General features: G+C 42.0%; 1 protein-coding gene and 1 long non-coding RNA gene across 3 annotated transcripts; one reads left to right on the forward strand and one right to left on the reverse strand.

Moving 5' to 3' along the window:
* The first annotated feature begins 396 nt into the window (after window positions 1-396).
* Window positions 397-23,945, forward strand: CDC16 (cell division cycle 16). 2 transcript variants are annotated; one of them, XM_084758854.1, is made up of 18 exons: window positions 397-604; window positions 1,717-1,771; window positions 1,859-1,956; window positions 3,032-3,070; window positions 3,376-3,516; window positions 4,674-4,833; window positions 5,909-6,000; window positions 6,621-6,754; window positions 7,999-8,078; window positions 8,647-8,696; window positions 9,426-9,499; window positions 10,270-10,395; window positions 12,173-12,325; window positions 14,513-14,576; window positions 17,217-17,278; window positions 18,942-19,077; window positions 20,607-20,697; window positions 23,459-23,945. In XM_084758854.1, exons 1-18 carry the CDS (start codon window positions 557-559, stop codon window positions 23,716-23,718), a joined length of 1,863 nt encoding a protein of 620 aa, XP_084614980.1. In that variant the 5' UTR covers window positions 397-556; the 3' UTR covers window positions 23,719-23,945. The 2 variants fall into 2 exon arrangements, with proteins under 2 accessions (XP_084614980.1, XP_084614981.1); XM_084758855.1 differs by lacking the exon at window positions 1,717-1,771 and having other exon boundaries at window positions 403-604.
* Window positions 3,527-20,597, reverse strand: LOC311584507. Its single transcript, XR_014774918.1, has 3 exons — window positions 19,464-20,597; window positions 8,367-8,532; window positions 3,527-3,682 (listed from the first exon to the last, which is right to left on the reverse strand). It is a non-coding gene; the product is annotated as an uncharacterized lncRNA (long non-coding RNA).

Genomic DNA, 23,945 nt, shown 5'->3' on the forward strand with positions numbered 1-23,945 from the left:
TGTGCATTCACAGAAGAGGATGCAGCTAACTGCTCGTGGTGGTGAGAGCAGAACATTTGAGCAGTGCCATTCTCTACACGTTCAAAAGGTAACACACGTGCATGGAATGAAAATTTAAAAGTACAAAATGCCTGATGTGGTGATGCACGCCAGGCTCAAAGTGAGAGGCCAGTCTGGTACACATGGCCAGCTCTGGGCCACCCAGGACCACAGAGAGAAAAACCCGGTCTCAAAAACATCAGGGTTGCGAGGTAGCCATAGAAGCGTCTCTCTCACTCCTTGAAGGCCAAGGATCCCTCTAGTTCCCCAGATGTAGGCGACAGTGTTAGGAACAGGGAGCGGGCACAGGGATTACCACGGAACCAATAGAAAGGGCACACATCCAAGGGGGACGCTTTTGCAGGGGACTTCCGGGGTAGGGCCTGTCAGGAACGGAAGTGCCGTGTGGCGCGCGGGGTCTGGTCCGGGCGGTGGTCGGCGGGCTTGGGTCCGTCGGCAGCTGGGGGCGCGCGGAAGCTAGGATTGGGTATCGGGTGCCTGACCTGGCCTCGCGGCCATGAACCTGGAGCCGCTGCGGAAACGCGTCCGGCAGTACCTGGACCAGGTGCGCGGCGGGTGGCCGAACGCTGGGCTTCGGGGCTGTGGGGCCTGGCGGGGAGCGCGCAGCTGATAGCTCAGAACGTGCCCGGACCGTGGAAGCGGGGTACGGGTAGGAGGGTCGCGTTGTGGTCTTGGAATCTGGCTGGGCAGTACGATGTTTTTGAGAGGGTTTAGTTGTGGCCCTTATTTGGCTGAATACGTGTGAATAATGATGCAAACAGGCTGTCTCCAGTTAAGACTTGAAACAATGCCTAGTACTGTATCTGCAGCCCCTGCACGTCCCTCAGTGGACAGCTGCGAGTGATTAGGGGAAGGTGTGTCTCTGGACTCCACGTCATTGTGATGTCATTTAGTTCTTGCTCTAAGTGGGAAACGGAATTGATGCTAAGTGATTTGGCCAAATGTTTGCACTTCGCTGGAAGGCTGCGTGTTAACAAGCAGTTAGTGGTGTGGTTGTTTTCTTTGGCACTGAGATGTAGAGCAGATAATGTGGGCCTTGGGGCATCTATTCTGAGTAGAGTCTCAGGTCCATCTGTTCTGAAACCTTGTTCTGACTGTATCCTGGGGAACGGAGGCAAAGACAGTAAGAGCCAGGGATCAGCATTAATTACAACAAATTCATGAGTGCCTTGACATTGTCAGATTAAGTTTTGTTAGAGTTGGCTATAGGGGGTGATTTTGCCCATAATCAGTAACTGGTAAGGTGTTATGATTTTAATTTGAAAAATTTAAATCTGGTGTTCTATTAAATTCTACTTTGGGATTCATTTTAGCTTGTTGAAAGTATTATCGCATAGATGTTAGTACCAGATGTTCTAGAGACGTAGATGACCCACACAGTAATCCCTGAAGTTATTTCCTGTTTTAGATACTAGCAGATGCATTTTTGGTAGTGTATGAGTTAAGCTGCTATCTTGAATTGTGTATATAAAGATTGTACAGTAATGAACTGAAACTCATATAATGAGATATAAAATACAGATGGTTGGTGGGCCTTGTGCTACATTTAAGAACTTACTGTGGCGAGTTGACTTGTTGTATGGGTTTGAATTAGTAGGCGTTTGTTCAGTACTGTGGGGCAATGGCAGTCACCCTGTGTTTGCTTTTTGTATGCAGCAACAGTATCAAAGTGCTCTGTTTTGGGCAGACAAGGTAGCTTCACTCTCTCATGGTGAGTGACATGCAATTTATTTCCCTTAATTAATCTGGAGAAATCTCCCCATGAACCTCTGACCACTTGTGTAATTTTGCCCCATAGAGGAGCCCCAGGATGTTTATTGGCTGGCTCAATGTCTTTACCTCACAGCACAGTATCACAGAGCAGCCCATGCACTCCGATCTCGCAAACTGGACAAAGTAAGTACTGAAACTGTGTGAAATACAGTGTTTCCCAACTGTCCAAAAGACAGTAGGTTCTTTGTCAGGTGCATGCTCTGTTTTTAGGTTAACATTGTTTTTATGTGAAGAAATGGTTTGGGTTTGGTTTGGTTTGGTTTCTTTCTTTCTTTCTTTCTTTCTTTCTTTCTTTCTTTTTTTTTTGGAGACAGGGTTTCTCATGTATCAGCTATGGCTGTCCTGAAACTCAATTTGTAGTCCAGAACTAGCCTTGAACTCACAGCGGTCCACCTTTCTCTGCCTCATGGGTGCTGTGATTAAAGGTGTGCACCACCACTCCTGGATAAGGGATTTTCTTTTTAATATTAAAAAAAAAATATTTATGTATTTATGTTTGTGTGCCACGTGAGTATGGGTACCTCCAGAAACCAGAAAAGGGCATTGGATTCCTTGGAACTGAAGTTCCAGGTGTTGTGAGGTGCCCATTGTGGGTGATGGGAACTAAACTTGGGTCCTTTGGAAGAGCAGCAAGCACTGGTAACTGCTGAGCCATCTCTTCAGCCCAAGAGAAACGATCTCAGTCTAAATCTCAGTCATTGTTTTGCCTTCACTTGCCCGTCTTACGTGATCTCTAAGCCCTCAATATTGTGGTTTTGCTTTTGTTTGGTTTAAATTTTTGCTTTTTAATATTATGCTTGTTCATATAGTGGGTGTGTGTATCAGACTCTGGCCTTCAGCCTTGTAGCAAGCACTTTGACCTCCTGAGCTCTCCTGACAGCCCAGTTTGCTTGTTTTGAGATCAGATCTCACTGTTTTGCTTAGTCTGGTTTCTAATTCCTGGGCTCAGAGCAGTTCTCCTGCCTCGGCCTCCTGCATTATTGGGATAATAGGCAATTTCTCTTAGATCCTAAGTACCTTTGATGTCTCTTTGATGATGATGGGGGCTTTGCTTGGTTTCTAAGCTGTAGAGGAGAAATTATAAAACTCCAGTTTGTGCTTAATTTTCTTTTAAAATGCAGATGTGTATTATTTTACACATTACACGTACATGTTACACATGTAAAGTGTCTGACTTTTTGACTTACTTCTTTTCTAGCTGTATGAAGCTTGCCGATACCTTGCAGCTAGATGCCATGTAAGTGTGCTTAGTTTGTTGGTGGAAATTTGACTATGTGAACAGTGTGCATGCTTCATAGGTATGTGGGGCGGTTTTTGATCCAGAGGCTGAAGCATGGCGACTAAGCATAGCGTTTCATAAAGAATATCCTTTTCTTTAGTACTATTTTCTGTAAATTATTGATTCTTAATTTACAAAAAGCTGATATGCATAAAGAAAGTTGTGCTTTAGGTATTTACATTTAAATAATGGATATACTATTTATTGTCCTTTAAAAATCTAGAAGACATGGGTAATGATTAATACATCCATTTTCTTCCTAGTATGCGGCAAAGGAGCACCAGCAGGCTCTTGACATTCTTGATATGGAGGAGCCAATTAACAGAAGGCTCTTTGAAAAATACCTGAAGGATGAAAGCGGCTCCAAAGACCCTTCCAGTGACTGGGAAACGTCACAGTCCTCGGTGAGTAATACAGCTAGCATGTTTCAGACGTAGCTGACTGAGCGTCACTTTGAAGCTGTCACAATATCAATGTCCTCTGGAGTTGCTAAACTGAAGTAGGCCGAGCGGAGCCCTTGCTGATGCCTGGAGCTGCACACGGGGCTGGAAACAGCTTTCCCTGCTTTCTCTGTTTTGGACATAGGCAAAGGAATCTTAATTTTAGGGTCGATTGATTACAGGAAAGAATTTGTTACTTACTTGATAGCACATAGCGTCATTTGCATGTTTGACTTTATTATTTGTAATCCCACACAATTGAAACAGACTACAATAACATAATCTCATACTCAGGTTAACAACTTGCTTTGTTACTGTTTTGTTTTGTTTGTTTTTGTTTTTTTGAGACAAGGTTTCTCTGTGTAGCCTTGGCTGTCCTGGATTCACTTTGTAGACCAGGCTGGCCTTGAACTCACAGCGATCTGCCTGCCTCTGCCTCCCAAGTGTTGGGATTAAAGGCGTGCGCCACCACACCCGGCCTCTTGTTACTCTTTTTAGCCAGCACTACAGAGGTATCCACATCTCCAGACCTTACAGAGTTCCAAATTCAAGTTATATCTCTCCTCTTTCACAAGTGAGGAAATAAGCCAAGACCAATTAAATCACCACACAGAAGCACATATAACTTGAACTTGAACTCAGATCTCTGGGCTCTGCCAGGCCACTCCTCATCTGACCAGGATGCAGTACTTACCAGGGCCTTCTCATTTGGCTTATGTGTCAGACTAATTTTACACATTCTCTTCTCACTCTTAAGTTATTATGAGAGGATGTGCCTAGAAGCCATACTCTGAGCTACAAAGTTTGATTGGAACAAAAAGTCTTCAATGATCAATGTCCAGGGAAGACAGGCGAAAGAAGCTTTAGTCTAGCCTCAGACTTACTGTGTTGCCCAGGTTGGCCTTGAACTTACAATCCTCCTTCCTCAGTTTCCCAGGTGCTGGAATTCTAGCCTAGTGAGAGTAAAGCTTTGGCTGGTGTGTATCTGTTGATTTATACTGTGCTTTGGCAGTCGAGATGATGCTGCAGACATAGTAAGAACTTCTCAGTGTTCTAATGCTATGTATCTCAATTGAAAATTAATTTTACTTAGCGTGTAAATAGTTGTATTTTTCCAACAGATAAAGAGTTCCATCTGTCTCCTGCGAGGGAAGATCTACGACGCCCTGGACAACCGCACGCTGGCTACCTACAGCTACAAGGAGGCGCTCAAGCTCGACGTCTACTGCTTTGAAGCCTTTGATCTTTTAACATCGCACCACATGTTGACAGCACAAGAAGGTTTGGGAACTCGTGTGTGTCTGTGTGTGTGTGTGTGTGTGTGTGTGTGTGTGTGTGTGTGTGTGTGAGAGAGAGAGAGAGAGAGAGAGAGAGAGAGAATTGCTGTGTAGAATGATTACTATTGTATAGTTTTGCCTTATTTTCTGGAGCAAGAATTACAGACAGTTGTGAGCTGCCGTGTGGGTGCTGGGAGCTGAACCTGGATCTTCTGAAAGAGCAGCCAGTGCTCTTAACTGCTGAGCCGTCGCTCCAGCCCTGTTGCCTATTTTCTGAAGTCTGTATCATTGAGAGCAGGTACGCACTAGGCTTAATAGGCCTACTGAGTTCCTTAGTGTCTTCATATATGAGGCACATCAGAAATTAGTGTAATGCAGAGTCATTTGCTGTTAGGGCTTGGGGGTTGCGATGGCGTGAAGTTGTGTTTTTGTTTTGTTTTGTTGAGAAGTGATTTTGGGGGGGAGTTGTAAACCAAGATTCATTGATTTTCATCCTAGCTACACACTTTAAATCCCTTTGTCTCCAACTCCCAATTTCAGAGCAGTTAGTCAATGATTTCTAGAGTTTGTGCTCTGGGAGCAGGTGACTCTAGCTTACCACAGAGACTTAGGATGCCCTGACCGGGTATGTGAAGAGGGTATTGGAGGGAACATAGAAAACAGGGTTGCTGTGGTAATGGACTCATCCACAGACATACCACAGGAGTGCTTCTTAAACCACTGGGCTCACTGCAGGGTCTACAGACTGTCTTAAACGTGGGACAGGGAAGAGTGGGACATCAGCTGCTAGCTCTAGTAGAGGCTGAAGAGCCTCTGACCCCTGCTGTGCTTGGCTGCCTCTCAGAGAGTGGGCCACACTGTGTCAGACGTCAGCATCGAGGTGGTGGCTGTGCCCAGCTGGTGACGAGACCAGCTGGAGGCTCCTGGCTCTGCTCTCCCAGGGCCGCAAAGTCAGCATTGTCTATTGCACTTTGATCTCATTTCCCCTGTAGAGTAAAGGACCATAGAAGAGTGTTTTCAATTGCTGTTTCCCCATGAATATCTTGAAGACTTTATTTTTTTTTCTCACCATTTTTAAGAAAAAGAACTTCTTGACTCACTGCCTCTTAGCAAGCTCTGTGCTGAAGAACAAGAATTGCTACGATTTGTATTCGAGAACAAATTAAAAAAGGTGAGGAAAACCTGAGCGAACATTTCTTCTATGTGAATATCTTACATCTTTCCTTAACGTTGGCCTTTTTTCTGTATTAGTTACTTTGTATATGTGTGTGGTACATATGTGCTCTTGCCCGTACATCAGTGGGTATGTGGGAGCCACAGCTGATGTCAGTATGTTTTTCTTGGTCACTTTTCCACGGATCCTCTCACTGAACTGTGCTCTTTTGGCTACAGTAGCTGGTCAGTGAGCCACCAGCAGCCACCTGATTACAGGCCTGTGGCCATGTGCAGCTTTTACATGAGTGCTGGGGCCTGGAATGCAGGCCGCATGTTTGCACAGTGGGTGCATTGTGTCCAGCCCCAATACAAACTTTATTATTGTAGCATGTCCCACAAAGTTAGGTTATGTAAATACATGAAAATGCTGCTTAAGTTCTATCTTCCAAATTCCTTTGTGACATACTTGCTAGTATAGAACTCTGTGTTGAAATTGAGAAGGAAAACCTGCCAAAGGGGGACTAATAGAACTGAAGTTAACTGTTTTCAGATGTTCGTGTGCATCTCGTGTAATGTCTTCACCTCTTAGGTTAAAGATGTTATTGCTCATCTTATGCATGAATTTCTCTGTTTCAGTATAATAAGCCCAGTGAAACTGTCATTCCCGAGTCAGTAGACGGCTTGCAAGAGAATCTGGATGTGGTAGTGTCTTTAGCTGAGAGACACTATTATAACTGTGATTTTAAGATGTGCTACAAACTGACTTCTGCGTAAGTATGCTCAGTTTTTGTGTCAGAATGCGTGGCTCAGTCCACAGCTGTCTAATTCACAGATATGTTCTCTGACAGTCTTATGTGAATTGGTGATGGTCACCTTACCATTTGTAGACTGTTGAGCAAGTTGCTGTATTAAAAGAGCACATGACAGACACAAAGTTACTGATCTGTACAGACACACAGAGTTAGTTGGGAAGAATCTACATGTCTATCTTCCCACCTGCTGACTCGGGAATGACAGTTCCCTGGGCTTATTATACTGGAATAGAGAATTTATACATAAAACAAGCAGTGACAAAGCAAAGGTACAAACAATCCATGTTACCCAAGAGATGATAGTTTGAAAATACCATTTTGGCCCATACTTTTATAAAACTCATAATTTGTTACCATTGAATCTAATACAGTCCTCCGGCCTCGGACCCCAGGTGCTCTGTCTTACATGACCACAAGCTAAACCATCTCCTGTACATACCAGCTTCCTACTGTAGCTCTTCAGACATCTCAGCTGGATTACAGTTCATAGATTTTGTGGAGCTTTGGGGGGGGGGGTTGTCTGGTTGGTTTTTGTTTTTTGAGACAGGGTTTCTCTGTATAGCCTGGCTGACCTAGAACTTGCTCTGTAGACCAGGCTGGCCTTGAACTCAGGGATCCACCTGTCTCTGCCTCCTGAGTGCTGGGATTAAGGTGTATACCATCACACCTGGCTTTTTTTTTTTTAATCACAAAAATTTTAGTAAATACTTATCTATTTAGAAGCTTATACTTTTTATCCTTTTAACTAGGTGGATGATATATTAAAATTCTGTTAATTTTAAAGTAAATGAAGAGGCTAAAGCTTACTTTTATTCTTTTCAACTAAGCCAGTTTTTTACTTATGCTTACTTTACTTTTGTGGTACTGGAGATCAGACCTGTACACTCTAGGCAGGTGTTCTCCCCTTAGCTACACCCCCAACCCTCTTTATTCTAAGACAGGGTCTTACTTAGTTGTCCAAGCTGGCTTTGAACTTGTGAGATTTCTGCCTCAGCCTCTTAAGGCCCCGAATATTGGACAGACTTATGCACTGTGAGGCCTGGGGCTTCTGTTTCCTGTAAACTAAGCATTTCTTTAACCAAAGTAAAGGGATACATACAGGTTACAGCGCTGTGTGTGATGTGCAGTGGGTAAGCACGGTGGGTGATGAGGACTGCTGTCACACTGCCTTCCGGGCAGTGATGTGCTGCTTTAACTTTCAGAGTAATGGAGAAAGACCCTTTCCATGCAAACTGCTTACCTGTGCACATAGGAACTCTTGTGGAGCTGAATAAAGCAAACGGTGAGCCCTTATGTGTCAATTTTGACTGTCCCCCGCCCCCCCCCTTTTTAAAGTATAAACTTACTATAGGAAAACGTTGAGAAATGTCTGCTTTGCCAGGCAGCATATTTGTCCCTAGGCCTTTGGGAACTGGATAGTGACTCTGTCGCTGAGCTCTGTGCCCTGGGGGTCTGTAACACTGTGCTCCAGGAAGCACAGATCTGAATCCAGAATGTAGATTCCATTTGTGTGATAAAAAAAAGTATGGCCAACAGTTCCACTGTAAGTGACTACTTCACTGCATCCTACCTGTGGCATGAGATGCGCGGGGCTCTCAGATGGGTGCTGTAGAAGGGTCTCTGGACATCTGTCTGTGCTGTGTGGCCCATATACCCTTAATCCACGTAGTTCTTCAGCCAGTGCTTAGTGCCCACTGTTGGGACCGAGGAAGGGTGTGTACCAGGGGGATCTGTTCCTAGAGGAAAGAAAGGTATGAGGTTATTGTGTGCAAATGGTTTCATGGGTGGAAAGTCAGTCTGCAACCTAAATTATTGATATCAAATACATTTTTTCCTTTTTTCCAAAATAGAACTTTTCTATCTTTCTCACAAGTTGGTGGATTTATATCCGAGTAATCCTGTAAGTAATACAATTTCTCTTTTTCCTTATCTGAACTTTAAAAAAATATTTTGCTAGTATGTAGACAGTAGCTTGTTTCTGAGTTGAAGCAAATCATGTTTTATGTTAAAGCATTGAGGCAGACTCGTCTAGTGCCAGCGGTAACAGCATGCAGCTTTAATGTCCATCCTATGAAGTGGTTTTTACTTACACTAAAGCAGTAACTTTGACTAAACCCTTTCTCTCTGGTTATAGACGTGTGCACGCTCCTCTAATACACTGCTCTCCAGGAGCACAGAACCCTGAGGGAGTCGTGGCTCCCTTTCCTGAGAATAGAACTGTTCCACAGCTGCTTGTGTGCATGTGTAAGCAACCAGGCTGAGCTTACAGCTAGAGCACTAGGAGTGGAAAATAGGATCAAGAACTGTGTCCTTACAGATGAACGCCAGCGAGCAGGGACTGAGTCTCTAGCTCAGCTGAAGCCAATAGAGGAGACTCCAGCTACCGAAAACTAGCTAGAAAGCAAGGGAGAGCCAAGGCCAAGCAAGAACCCAGGCAGGTGTGATTAGGAGCCTTGTCCTCAGTAGCCACCACCTGGTATCTGCTCTCACACAGGACCTCAGTATGTGTGTGTAATCTCAGAGAGCCCTAATTCAGACTAAAACATAGGAGCTGGGAGTGTCTAACCCACGCTTAGGTTCCAGTTCAAGGTTAAGTGTCTTTGGTTATAGTAAATATTGGACTTTTTAGGTATCTTGGTTTGCGGTGGGATGTTACTATCTCATGGTTGGTCATAAAAATGAACATGCCAGAAGATACCTCAGGTATGACTTTGTTTTCTTCTTTGCTACGAGGTGAACTATCAGAAGAGAATTCTTCTAATACGCTTTATTTAATGCACTGAGCAGTAGGTGCTGTAAAAGTAGCATAAAGGAATGAGTGCTCCTTTTAGCAGGTTCTGCTCGCTTCTATAGTTTATTTGTGTAACTGTTCATTAAGATGCTGTGAGCAGAGATAAAGCACTGGTACAGGCTTTGTACTCCTTGGAGTACCAATCCTTAGGTTATGCTCTTTTACTTGTAAATGAGAATAGGAAACAGTAATGTAGTGTGAAAGGGCAGCTTGCTTTTACACTATCACCCTTTAGCTTTTGCTAATAGAAAATACATTAAACTCTGAATGAGGTTAGGGTAACTCAGTGTGACCATTGAATAAGTTGGCTCCTGTAAGGTTATGCTGTGGTTTCCGGTTTTAATGCAGGTTGTTAGGAAGCGTGCACTAGGGGGCCCACGTCATGGGGGCCCATTTATGCCACCAATGTCACCCCCTGGGTCAGAGTGGGCTGCTAAGTAAATAGTATTTGTAAATTGCATACAGAATGTTAATGATTTTGGCTACATTACTCTATCTAAATACCATAGGACTCCTGAAGTTTCTTAAAATCTATATATTGTCTTGGTTCTGCTTTATTAACAATAATTATATGTTTGTTAGCAGCTTATTCAGTTGATCTTAATGTTTTTAATGCCATGTACTTATATAAAACTAAAAGTTGAAGAATGAATACATTGCTTGAACATTGCTTTTGTTTCAGCAAAGCTACCACGTTGGAGAAGACGTATGGGCCTGCCTGGATAGCCTATGGGCACTCGTTTGCTGTGGAGAGTGAGCACGACCAAGCAATGGCTGCTTATTTCACAGCAGCACAGCTGATGAAAGGGTATGGCACATCAGCTAGACTAACTGCCAGGGGTGGGCGTCTGCTTTCAAAGTGAAGGGAGTTTCTCTTTGGAATACTAGTCCTGAATTAAACAAAACTCACACATGTCTTTTAAGTGACCACTTGTGTTTATAAAATAACTGTTGACAATGGAGAGAAAGGAATCGATGTGATTCTCTTCCAGTCAGTGCAAGAAAGAAGTAGAAAGTGAGGGAGCTGAATACAAGCTTTTTTTTTACATGCTCAGGAAGATTGGAAGTATTCATAGAAAATTAAGACGTCTCATCTGTTACCAAGAGTGGCTTGATGTATCTTGGTTGTGCTAAGGACTGTTTCCTGGTTCTGAGGTTGTGTCAGTATTGTAATTGCAGTGCTGATGTTAACTGTTTCTTCCTCTAATTTTCCAACAGTTTTTGCTTTATGTGTGTTCTGAGTCTGCTAGTTCTTAGGTGAGGTGTAATTATTGTATCTTCTTGATGCTCTGAGTCATGTGTCGCTACAGAAAGTCCCACCTTGTCTCTGGTAACGACGTAGTCTAAGAGTCTACTGTATCTGTGTGGTCACACCAGCTCGAATTCGTTACTCTCCTGTCCTTTCAGCTTCACCTTACTTGTAGTTATGTGAAACTGACTAGGAGTTAGGGAGCTATGTCCCTTGTAGTCTTTGAATTGAAGTATGTCTCGTGGAAACAAATACAGCAAAATGATTTTTAAAAAAACATTTACATGTAATATGGTTACTGGTAAAATAGAACTTATTTCAGCCATTTTGTTCATTTCCTTCCTGTGGTGTCTTTGTTTCTCTATTTCTCATTGCTGCTTTCTTTTGTGTTCAGTATTTTACAGTGTGTATTTTAGTTCATTTGAGTTTTGTTGTTTGGTAATAGTCACTTCTCAGCGACTATCATGTGGATAAGCAACATCTTAAAGCATTTTAGTTTCAATTAATATTTCACTCTCGCTCCTTCCTATCTTCTTTGTATTCTTATTGTCATTCAAGATATACCTCATACCATCATCATGGTTTAATTAGTTCTTCTCAGTTGTCTTTTAAAGAGTTGCAAACAAAATTACATTTATACTGCCTTACATTTACACTTTAGTTACTTTTACCAGACTCTAAACTTACTTTTCCGTGTAGTTACAAGTTACTGTCAGTGTCCTTATATTCCCACTTAAGGGACTTGCTTCAGTTTTCCTCAGTAGATCTCCTGCTGACGGACTCTGTTGTGCATTGTTCTCACAGCTGCGTCTTCCTATTTATGCCTGTAACCCCTTCTAGCAAAGGTTTTTTATTTCATGTATTGTGCTCTTCGATTCCAAATGTTTTAGCCCTGAAGAGATGGCTCAACAGTTAAGAACACTTATTTTCTCTTGCAGAGACCCAGGTTCAGTTTCCAGTACCCACATACAGCTGCCTGAAACTCCAGTTTGGGGGAATCTGGTGTCTGTTTTTGGCCTTCACAGGCTCCTGCACACAAAATGCACTCAGTCACATACACATACAAAGTTAATTAATTAGTTTTCCTTTTTAATTGCTGTTCTCTGATGAAGATTATGCTTATACTCTTCACTAACTGTAAACTTGGTTTCTTTAGTTCTTTGGATAGTAAGCTAGCACAATTAGGGTGGCGTCTTTTAAGTCCTATGTCTCATCTTCCGCTAGGACGGTTTCTGCTGACCACTTTCTTCTGTTTGAACTGTACTTTAGGGTTACAAAAAAGTAAGTGATGAGCTCTAAAGCTGATACATTTCTCTTGCATTTCAAATGTTTTCAGGTGTCACTTGCCAATGCTCTATATTGGATTAGAGTACGGTTTGACCAATAACTCTAAACTGGCTGAGCGATTCTTTGGCCAAGCTCTGAGCATTGCCCCAGAAGACCCCTTTGTCATCCATGAGGTTGGAGTGGTCGCCTTTCAGAATGGAGAGTAAGTACTAGAGGGCGTCAGCCCTTGTATGGGCTCTACTGACCAGAGCTGCTCTTCATTGGATTTTTATTTTATTAAAATTAATTCATTCATACAAGTGAGGGGAAAACAATTGAGATGTAATTGAATAAATTAATTAAATAAAAAAAGAGAAAAAAAGAAATTCATTTTTATTTTTTGATGTATTCTTATAGGAGGCAGGAATGAATTCAAAAGTAGAAATTCTCATCACAGAGTCCCATAAAACCCTAAGCCATGTTGTGGTCCTCCTTGAATATGGGCTGCCACAAACTCCATACCCACCATGTGGCCTAGGCAAAGTTTTCTTTGTCAATTAGATGTTAGACTCACAATTTGAGAAAGGTTTTCACATTTTGAAATAAAAATATCCTGTGGTTAACTATTGGCAGGACAAAAAATTAAACCTTGTAGTGTGATCACCTTTACTTTGGCTATAGTAATGCTTTTCTGTAGCCTTGAACATCTGGAGGAGGAGAAAACTATATGCTGCACTATATAATACCCAAATGTAAGCACAGAGTCAGCATTGTGTGTGTTCTAAAATTTAAGTTATGAGGGCTGGAGAGGCGCCCAGCAGATAAGAACGTGGTTGCCTTTGCAGAGGACCAGGGCTCCATCCCTAGCATCCACACACAGCCTCATAACGTTTTGTAATGCTAGTTCCAGGGCATCCAGTGCCCTCTTCTGACCTCTGCAGGTATACATATAGTGCACATGCATATGTGCATACGTGCATATGTACATACATACATACATACATACATACATACATACATACATTTCAGGCAAAACACTTAAGACATAAAATAAATCTTTTAAAAAATTCATTTAGGTTATATAGGTGTTATGAAGAGGGTTTGTAACTTTAGAAAAGTTAAGGATTATTATTTTATGTGTTTGAGTGTTTCGCCTGCTTGTGTGTATGGATACGGAGGTCAGGGAGGTTGTGAGTCACCTTGTGGGTCCTAGGAATCAAACCTGGGTCCTCTACAATAGAAACAAGTGCTCTTAACTGCTGAGCCAATTCTCCAGCCCCATGGAACTTTGGGTGTAGGTAATAACATCTTAATGTAGTTCCTCCTCAAAATTTGCTTGCACTTTCTCTGAGTTGGCTTACAAAAATCACCTGGGGGGGGGGGGGGCGCAGGTGTGGTGGTGGCACATGCCTGTAATCCTAGCACTCGGGAGGCGGAGGCAAGAGGATCACTGTGAGTTCAAAGCCAGCCTGCTCTACAAAGTGAGTCCAGGGTAGCCAGGGCTACACAGAAACTCTGTCTCAAAAAACAAAACAAAAATCACTTGGTCCCCAAAAACAATACTGATTTTTATCTTTGGTTTTGTTGTTTGAGGCAGGGTTTCTCTTTTAGTCCTGGCTATCCTGGACTTACTTTGTAGACCGGGTTGTTTTCTAACTCACAGAGATCTGCCTGCCTCTGCCTCCCAAGTGCTGGGATTAACGGTGTGCGCCACCGCCACTACTTAGCTGATTTTCATCTTAACACGTTCAGATATGAAAAGAAGCCCAAGTTCCCTGAATGGCTCCTGGCTAATCTGGCACCGAGTTGTGCCCAGTGTTCTTCCTAGTGGTGTTTTTAGTGCTGTAGCTTCACAGTGTGTATACTTTTTGTTGGTAACTATACTCTCTAAAGTAATTTCAACTTCAGATGTTTTTGGTGAAACATAAGTAGCCATTATGTTCATCCAAGAGGATGCGTGCAGTACTGAACATTAGGAGAGCACGTGTGCTGCTCTAGGCTTGGTGTCAGGGAGCTGACAGGGACTGTTAGACAAGGTTAACCGTGGTGACATGTTGTGGCCACACATGCACGGGAGTTTGAACACCTCTAACCAAGAGGACTGACTCTCCCTAAATTCTGAGCCTGAGTAATGTAATGTCATAAGGTTAGCTATTTGTCTGACTCAATTTTTGTTCTTGTTTCTTTTGCAGTAAACTTTTTTTGAGTTATCATATAAAGTAATGAGTTTGATTATGGCATTTTCATGTATATATGTCATTATCCTTTGTTTTCACTTATGGCATAATCTGAATCAATTATTTTTAGCAGTTCCCATGTTATTTTAGTACTACTAGAAATACTCAAGTTTTTCTCTGTTCATCCCTGCAAATTTTAAATAACTGCTAACCTCTTCCCTCCTCTATTCTAGATGGAAAACAGCAGAAAAGTGGTTTCTCGATGCTTTGGAAAAAATTAAAGCAATTGGGAATGAGGTATTGTATGTAATATCTGTACATGCACACACAGACACTGTTGAGCATGTTTAATGAGGTATTGTATGTAATATCTGTACATGCACACACAGACACTGCTGAGCGTGTTCAATGTTGGCTGTGGAAAATGCAGGCCTTCTCTGAGAACAGCCTAATAGTTGCCATAATAGTTTGACAGTGTTGGGGTTGGAGAGATGGCTCAGTGGTTAAGAGCATTGTCTGCTCTTCCAGAGGTCCTGAGTTCAATTCCCAGCAACCACATGGTGGCTCACAACCATCTGTAATGCGACTGATGCCCTCTTCTGGACTGCAGGTGTACATGCAGACAGAGCACTGTATACATAATAATAATAAATAAATAAATATAAAAAAAATAGTTTGACAGTGTTATGCTAATCTGTTGACTTTTATACTATAGAAAACATGATCTCAGTTCTGATGAAAGAGCATTTACTGAGTCTGACATGAGCAACAATCAAAGCACATAAGGTGTTTTTTTAAACAATTTCTGGTAGCTAGCCGAAATATTAGTCTCTTATTTGACATTGCTTCTCTAGAACTTCAAATAGCCTCATCTTTTGCTCAGTAAAACAAGCAGTGTGGCAGCAGACCCACCTCTGTAGAGCTAGGTGTCACTGTTGTTTTTAGGACTTAGTGCTAGTGAGCTCACTCTCTACCTGGCAAGGCGGTATATGCACTAGTATTACTCACACATATTAATGTGAAGTATTAGCATGTATAGCTCAGATCTGCTTGTGGCTGCTCTTCTGATTCCTAGCTGCTTAGCCGATGCTTATCTCATTCTGTGCTGAGTTCACACCCTGGTTTTACACTTAAGCTCATGGCTCCCTTCCTTTGTATTTGTTTCTCTCTCTCTGACAGACACAATTTCATAGGGCTCCATTAGGGAAAGCCTGCCTGCCCCCATAGATTAGAGCTCTGCTTGCTTTGGTCTATTGTTGTTTACCATTTGAACTTACAAACATATTTCTGTGTGTTCCAGATGTATGTCTATAAAGCATTTTTTTTTCCTCAGCTGAGTTTTGGGTAGTTCTGAATAATGCTAGTGCTTCTGTCAAAGTAGGGTTGCCACTCACCACAGTCCATCCTTGAGACAATTGAGTATCTTGCTGTTCGGCAGCAGCACCTGAAGCCCGATTACAGACACAGCCTTAAGATCTGTTGAGTCAGCCAGGTGTGGTGGCACATGCCTTTAATCCCAGCACTCGAGAGGCAGAGGCAGAGGCAGGTGGATCTCTGTGAGTTTGAGGCCAGCCTGGTGTACAAAGTTGATTCCAGGACAGCCAAGGCTAAACAGAGAAACCCTGTTTCGAAAAACAAAACAAGAAAATCTATGGAGTAGAAGCTATAGTCATGCACAGGAAAGTTGGAGAAGCACATTTCTGAGGTACTCCTAAAAATATTTTTCATTCATGGGCAATTTGAAATTTTACAAATACTCAAATATGAAAGCATATTTAGTATTTAATGCATAATACTACTGAAGTATCAGAATGCCAATTAAAAGTTCTAAGAAAGGAAAATACTCTTACTTTAGTAAGAAACTGAGCATATGTCAAACTAGCTCAAGAGAAACACTCATGCCTATGAATCTCTGAAGGATTTTTGTTTGCATGGGCTGGACTCCTAAATCCAGTCCTCAAAGCATTAGAAAAGGTGGCCCAAGTTCCTGTTTATTAGCTTAACATGTGTCCAGCCATGAGCACAGAGCTAGGCATCAGATACAACAAGAAGAGTTCCATATCTCCGACCCTCAGATCCACTGAGAAACGCAAGTAGGGTATTTGCAGCAGTGGTGCAGTATGGTCGAGGACAGGAAGGTAGCACGTGCAAGGGTTCTTCACCCATAAATGACAATGGCCAGGAAAGGTTTTGTCACACACCCCATCCTTAGTAAGCAAACATTAGCTAGACAGAAAAAAGGAACAAGGTTTTTGAGGGGCAGAAATGGCATTTGAAAAAATGGAAGCTGATTCATTGTGTTTGGAATTTAACATTTCAGAAGCTATCAGGAAGTGGAGCAGGAAGGCTAAGCGGGTTATGAAAGACCTTGAAAATGGTGTTACAAAGAGCTCAGAACTTATCCCGGGGACGGGGAAATGAGTAGTTTCTGAAGAAGGCAGCATTTTGTAGGATAGGTGCTCAGGCCAGACTTGGAGAGCCATGGTTTACAGGGTTGGAGTTGTGCCTGCCAGGTCAACTGATGAAGCTCTGGGGAGTCTTAGAAAAGCAGGATATCCTGCTCCCCCAGCAGTTGGCTTGGACATTTGGGGTGAGTTGGAGAGCCAGAATGACTAAGGAAAGATAAGCTGCTAAGGTATGTGAGAGCGCTTGTAGCATCCCTCCACAGAAGTAGTTAGGAGGTGCACGCCGGAAGGATCAGGGTTTCCAGTCAAGCTGTAGGCGGCAATTTCTTTGGAATGGATGGACTCTGGGAAATTGTGCTAATTACAGTTGAGTGCTTACAAGTCTCCTGCAGTAGGGAAGACAATTGGATGAACTAGTAACTCCTGCCTCTGCCGTGGAAGATCCCAGCTTGTAGGTTGCAGGATGTGAAATGATTCACTGCAAACAAACCAGGCTGGACAGTGATGTGAGCTTGATATTGCTGTGTTTTAGGTGACAGTTGACAAATGGGAACCTTTGTTGAACAACTTGGGGCATGTCTGCAGAAAACTTAAGTAAGTGAAGTAGAGCACTTCCGTTACATTCTTTGTGACTCAGAGTTTATTTTGAATAGCCTTTCTGTGTTTTATTTCGTGATATCCTCTAGTCCCCATACTTGGCTGCTCATACACAACAAGCATCAGCATCCTTGGTTTTCCTATTTCCACTGGTTTACGTTCATTTTAGAAACATTGAGAAGTATAACAGCTATGGCTTTTTTCTCCTCCCATATATTAAAAGACTTTACTATTCAAAATTGATTTCCCCAGAAGTTCCATGGCATAATAAACAGATGACAGTTACAAATGGGTTGTTTGCCTGGAGATGGACTTCAGTTGATAAAGTACTTGCCTAGTGTGCAAGAAGCCCTGGGTTTGCTCCCCAGCACTAATTAAACCAGACATGGTGGCACGTCTATGCTGATAATCCCAGTATTCAGCAGGTAGAGGCAGCACATTCAGGTCATCATGGCTCCATTGTGAGGTGGGGGCCAATCTGCAATACATGAGACCCTGTCTCAAGCATGGGGAGGGGTGCTAAATCTTAGGAAGTCTAGATTATTCAGAAGTTCGTGGATTTGCTGAGAGTGCTGAGTATACCCACACTCAGGTAGTCCTCAGGACTTGGGGTGCAGAGACAGGACGATTGCTGCAAGTTTAAGGTCAGCTTGCACTAAAGAGTAAAACTGCCTCAAAAAACACACGAACAAAAATAGTTTTTTAAAAGGTATTACATAAATACGCTTAGGTAGTACAAAATAATTTTACAGCTTATAAGTAACTGAAATATGGGGGGCAGTAGAGATGGCTCAAAGGTTAAGAGCACTGGCTGTTCTTCCAAAGGTCTTGAGTTCAATTCCCAGCAACCACATGGTGGCTCACAACCATTTATAATGTGAACTGATGCTCTCTTGTGGCCTGCTGTATAAATAATATTTTTTTAAGTAGCTAAAATACATTGATGGGCGTTGAGGGAGCACAGGAGAACGTTCTGTTGAAGAATTTGAGTCTTGACTATGTTAAAGCTGTAATATTAACCAAATTTTAACTGAGTCTGAAACCTTTTCACAAAAGATTTGTATAGAGCAAACATTTCAGGAACTTTGAGAAATGCTATTCTAAGTAATTATGTTAAGGCAAAACTCTTTGGTTGCTTTCAACTGTCCTTGATATAAAAAAGTTATTTATATGTCACAGGAAAAATGGTGTGTTATGAGGCCAGGCTGGGAGTCAGGGACTTTCTGGCTGGTGTTCCCTCAGATGGAACAGAGGACAGCATTTCATGCTGGAGTTCCTCATCTAGCTAAGGGACATGCCAGGAAATAAATAAATCTATGTTCTGTTTTGTTTTTGAGACAGTCTCACTAAGTAGCCTTGGCTAGCCTGGAACTTGCTATGTAGACTAGGCTGGCCTCAAACTCAAGAGATCTGCCCACTCTGCCTCTTAAGGCCTAGGATTAAAGGCATGTGGCACCATACCCAACTGGAAAATGCATTAGGATATTGAAATCCATAAAAGTAACTATCAGATAGTTAACAGTGTTGACTATATCTCTGAAGAAAGCCTTGGAGATTCACAAAACTACAAAAGTTTCTTAATAATTAGCACTTTCATTATATCCAATAATTGTTGTCCTTCCCTCTCCTCTGTTATATAACCTGTGCCTTCTTCCAACAGGAAATATGCCGAGGCTTTGGATTACCACAGGCAGGCGCTGGTGCTCATCCCTCAGAATGCATCCACCTATTCTGCCATTGGGTATATCCATAGTCTGATGGGCAACTTTGAAAACGCTGTGGACTATTTCCACACAGTATGTATTCTGCCTAAGCTTTACTCTAAGTCTGGTTAATATGTGCTTCTTGTTTTAAAAAGATCTTTTCTAGGCCACATTTTACTTATTTACAGGTTTAAACTTCTTCAGTAACCCTGTGTTTATTCTTTTCTCTGCAAAGAAATTATGCATAGTGTGTAGTATTCATCAAATTAGAAGTTAACCTGAGACTGGCCTGCATATTCACTGAGGTATTTGTGACTCAGTTCCATGTGGATTTTGACCAGGCAAGAAGAGCAGAAATTCCTATTTGCAGTGAAATCCTCTGTGGACTCCTTCCTGTCTTCCTTCTTAGGATTTGTATTGTTAACTATGTGTTTCCTCTGTAGATATCACAACAAAGAATCCTTTCTTAGTTCACATACCTTATTTCCTGAAAGCTAAGATTTGGAGCTTGCAGTAGGTCATCGAAGGTCCGTAAGAGAGAACATAAAGACAGGAAAGTGATGAGTTAGCCTTAGCACATAAGCACAGGGACCACAAAGCGAGAAAGATTAGCATCTAAACTTTATCATCATCATCTCCCATCATAGTTTTTGTACTCGTCTGTCCCTAGACTTTAATTTTTTATTCTCACTCTAGTATATGCATTAAAAACTAGAAATAAGTGGTTACAGTTTTCAGCATAGGCAGCCAGCTTTCTTCCTTATATAGCATCCCGGAGGCAGCACACGTAGCTATTCTTGAGTCTGGGTTTTACAAGCTGCAGATACCTGCCTTGCAAATCTTGTAAAACCCTCTCAGATTGCTGGTTTGTCAATAAAAGGTTTTAGCCAACCACTACAATTCATAGATTACCTTTCCATAGTCTTCACATGCTCTTTCCCCTCCCCTGACCGCTAGATGCACCTTCACAGACACGACAGCCATTTTACAGCTGCGCCTTGCTACAGCAGCATCAGGATACTACCATCTGTAAGACACCATAGGTTTAGAAACGTTAGAATTTGAGAACATGTGGGCCACAGGCTCAGTTCACCAATTATATTTGGAGAGACAGCTAATATATGAGGCAATGTAATATTTAAGAAATAAATTCATTGCTGTAATAGGTTTGTAACTAGTCTTCAAGGATCAATGAGCAATTTGCAAGTTGTGTTAAGTCCTAAAGTTAGTTCTGCGTTTATAGGAATATTGAGCTGGTGAGCTTAACCAGAGGACGTTTTCTGGTCTTAGATGATCTTTTAAATGTATACATTTGAAAAATAATGTAAGATAACTATAACTGATCTTTAATTCAGTTAATGCACAAGGTTCACAGAACTCGGAAGACAGCTTTCTAATGTGCTGGGGTAGACCTTAGGGACAAGAGAGAAAGGGTGCGGTAAACACCCCTGACCCTCGCCTGTTGTTAGCAGTGATCAGCTCATGCCCAATCCGATAGCTGCCTACGCACCAGTACCTCGGCTAACCTATGCTGGACTCCAGAGGATGCTTTGTGAAAATATTTTCTAACACAAAAGGGAAGGAACAGTATTTTAATAACCATGCTTGGTCTTTTTTGGCAGGCTCTTGGTCTTAGGCGAGATGACACATTTTCTGTTACGATGCTTGGTCACTGCATTGAAATGTACATTGGTGACTCTGAAGCTTATATTGGTAAGGTTACATCGTTCTCCTAGGAGTGTGGTATATTCTGTCTCTGGTCTCTTGAAATCTTATCCAGCATTTTGAATTTAAGAAACTAATTTGTTAGAATAATACGATATGCATTAGTGATACATTTCAAGTGGAGTACTTGTTGTACATAGAACATTTATGAAATGTGGTAGAAGAGGAAATCATAGAGATGTTTCTCTAAAGCAAATGAATGACTTTATCCCCTTTATTTTATAATAGAGAGTACAATATAATAATCTATATTTTAGTGGAAGATATGCCTTTCCTTTATGTAATAGTAATTTACAGAATTTTGAAATACTTTTATAATGATAACTAGTAGGATGATTTTAGGTACAATTGCTGTACTTGGCCACTTTAAGAGCAAATATTGTGAGATCAGGAGAGTACATTGAGGTTAAATGTTAAGATCTGGACCAGAGCTAGGGGCCGGAGAGATGGCTCGGAGATAAAAAGTTTAAGACTTTAAAGACTTGGCCATATATAAACATAGAGTAGGGGAATGATAAATTGCGCTTTAATAAAATGATGAACTGAAAATACCATAATAAGAATGAAAGGCATAGCCAGGCACGGTGGTGCACGCCTTTAATCCCAGCACTCGCGAGGCAGAGTCAAGGGAATCACTGTGAGTTTGAGGCTGGTCTACAAAGCGAGTCTGGGACAGGCAAGGCTACACACAGAGAAACCCTGTCTCAGAAAGAAAGAAAGGAAGGATAAAGAAGAAAGAAAGGGAGAGAGAGAGAGAGAAAGGAAGGAAGGAAAGAAAAGGAAAAGAAAGAGTAAGAGAAAGGCATGCCACTAACTGGAAGAAATGACTCACAACATAGAATACCAGAAAGCCCATGCCTAGAATAAAAAAATAAAAATAAAAATAAAATCCTGCAAGAAAAGTGTGCAAAGATGCTGAAGTGTAGTACATGTTTGTACCCTACCACTTGGCTTGCAGAAACAGGAGGATCATAGGCTAGCTTGGGCTATATATACAGGCTCAAATTCCACTTCTGGAGAGAGAGAGAGTGTGTGTGTGTGTCTGTCTGTCTGTCTGTCTGTCTGGTAGTTGGAAGCACATTGAAGGCATTCAACATCTCTTACTTTGGAATGGAGCTGACATTTGGCATAGGAGGCCACTGTGCATCTTCCAAACAGCTGGTGCTTTTTAACCAGAGCCTCTTACCAGCCTTAACTAGTAGAACAACTGATACTTCTGTGTTTTTGATTACATTAGAGTCAGAAATGAGTAAAACCTGGAAAACCATTCAGTGTGTTACATTGGTAACCAGTTAAATATTGTTGAGCAACAGGCTACCCTGGATTTATCAACAGTAATAAATGGCTGAGTTGAGCCGGGTGTGATGGCGCACACCTGGGAGGCAGAGGCAGACGGATCTCTGAGTTTAAGGCCAGCCTGGTCTACAAGTGAGTCCAGGACAGCCAAGGCTACACAGAGAAACCCTGCCTCGGAAAACTTGAATGAATGAATGAATGAATGAATGAATGAATGGTGTGTAGAGACCTAAAGGACAAGGACTGAACTTCATGGTGTAGGTGATGTGTAGAGATCTAAAGGACAAGGACTGAACTTCATGGTGTAGGTGATGTGCAGGCATCTAAAGGACAAGGACTGAACTTCATGGTGTAGGTAATGTGCAGAGATCTAAAGGACAAGGACTGAACTTCATGGTGTAGGTGATGTGCAGGCATCTAAAGGACAAGGACTGAACTTCATGGTGTAGGTGATGTGCAGGGATCTAAAGGACAAGGACTGAACTTCACATTTTGAAAGTTGTACATCACATTCATCATACTCTGTTCATCTCTGTTGAAGGGAGGGTCGGCTTAGGTCACGGATGCTGATACACTCACACACTCACACACTGACACCATAGTAAGCATCCCTTGTGACTTTTGGGGACCAAGTCTGAGCTTCAGCTTCTGTGTCAGACTTTTTGTTACTGTGTCAAAGTGACTTGATAGAAACAACTCAGAAAAGGTTTATTTTGACTCAGTTTCAGGAGTTCCATCCAGTCTAAGACATGAGGAAACAGAGGAGCTTACCTCATGGTAGCCAGAACCCAGGGAGAAAATGCTCGTGTTTGCTGGCTTCCCCCCCCCCCCAACCCCCACCCTTTACCCCATCTGGGCCCCGAGCTTAGAGGGTGTTACTGCCCATGTTCTTTCAGTTATCCCTCCCTGAACCTGCCTTTACAGATACACCACAGGTGTGCTTTGCAAATCTCTGAGGTATTTCTCAACACTTGCAAGTTCTGAGTTATAACTTACTACTCACCATTTTTATTTTTAGGATGTTTATGTCATTTCTGACAAAGTACCTGTCCCTGAAAGCTATAAGTTCCAAATGTATAATATTTTCAGTTATGTCAGAAGTTATTGACCCAAATTTATCATAGATTGTCCCAAATATATATTAATATTTTATATATGTTGATACAGCTTTAAAATATATAGTTTCTATGAATAGTAATTACTGACTGTACCCAACATGGTTTAAGAGGCACTAGTATTCAAGCTTTGGGAACACTTAGCTGTGGAGCCATGTAGGAACCATGATTGCATGTGCTTTGAAAACTTAGCAACTCCTTTGAAAATGGTGGAAGATAAAAAAAAAAAAAGAAGAAGAAGAAAAATCACCTTTTTTTTTTCCGAGACGGTTTCTCTGTGTACTCTTGACTATTAATAATAGGATTTCTTGTTTTCTAATTATGATGTTTCTTTTTAGGAGCAGACATTAAGGACAAATTAAAATGCTATGACTTTGATGTGCATACAATGAAGACACTAAAAAACATTATTTCACCTCCATGGGACTTCCGGGACTTTGAAGGAGAAAAACAGAACACAGAGGAAGCAGGGGTTGCACCTCTGGAAAACTCCAATAAAACGCCCGATTCCAGGCCTTCCCTGGAAGAAACTTTTGAAATTGAAATGAATGAAAGTGACATGATGCTAGAGACATCTATGTCAGACCACAGCACTTAATGTACTCGCGACAGTGGTCCAGGACCTCCTCGTGTGCTAGTGTAGGCCAGTGTCCCCTTGCTACATCTTAAGAGTTCCCCACTTCTACTGTGAGCCCAAACACATCTACGTTTAGCACCAGCAGCCTGCATTAGGAGACGGGCTAGCACACCCTGGGAGCAGATGTTTTCTGATTTTCTGAACCTACAAAGTAGTTACACATAGTGGAATAAAGAAGACAAACTGTT

Source organism: Acomys minous, assembly GCF_964271855.1.
Source record: "Acomys minous genome assembly, chromosome: 15".
Lineage (NCBI taxonomy): Eukaryota > Metazoa > Chordata > Mammalia > Rodentia > Muridae > Acomys > Acomys minous.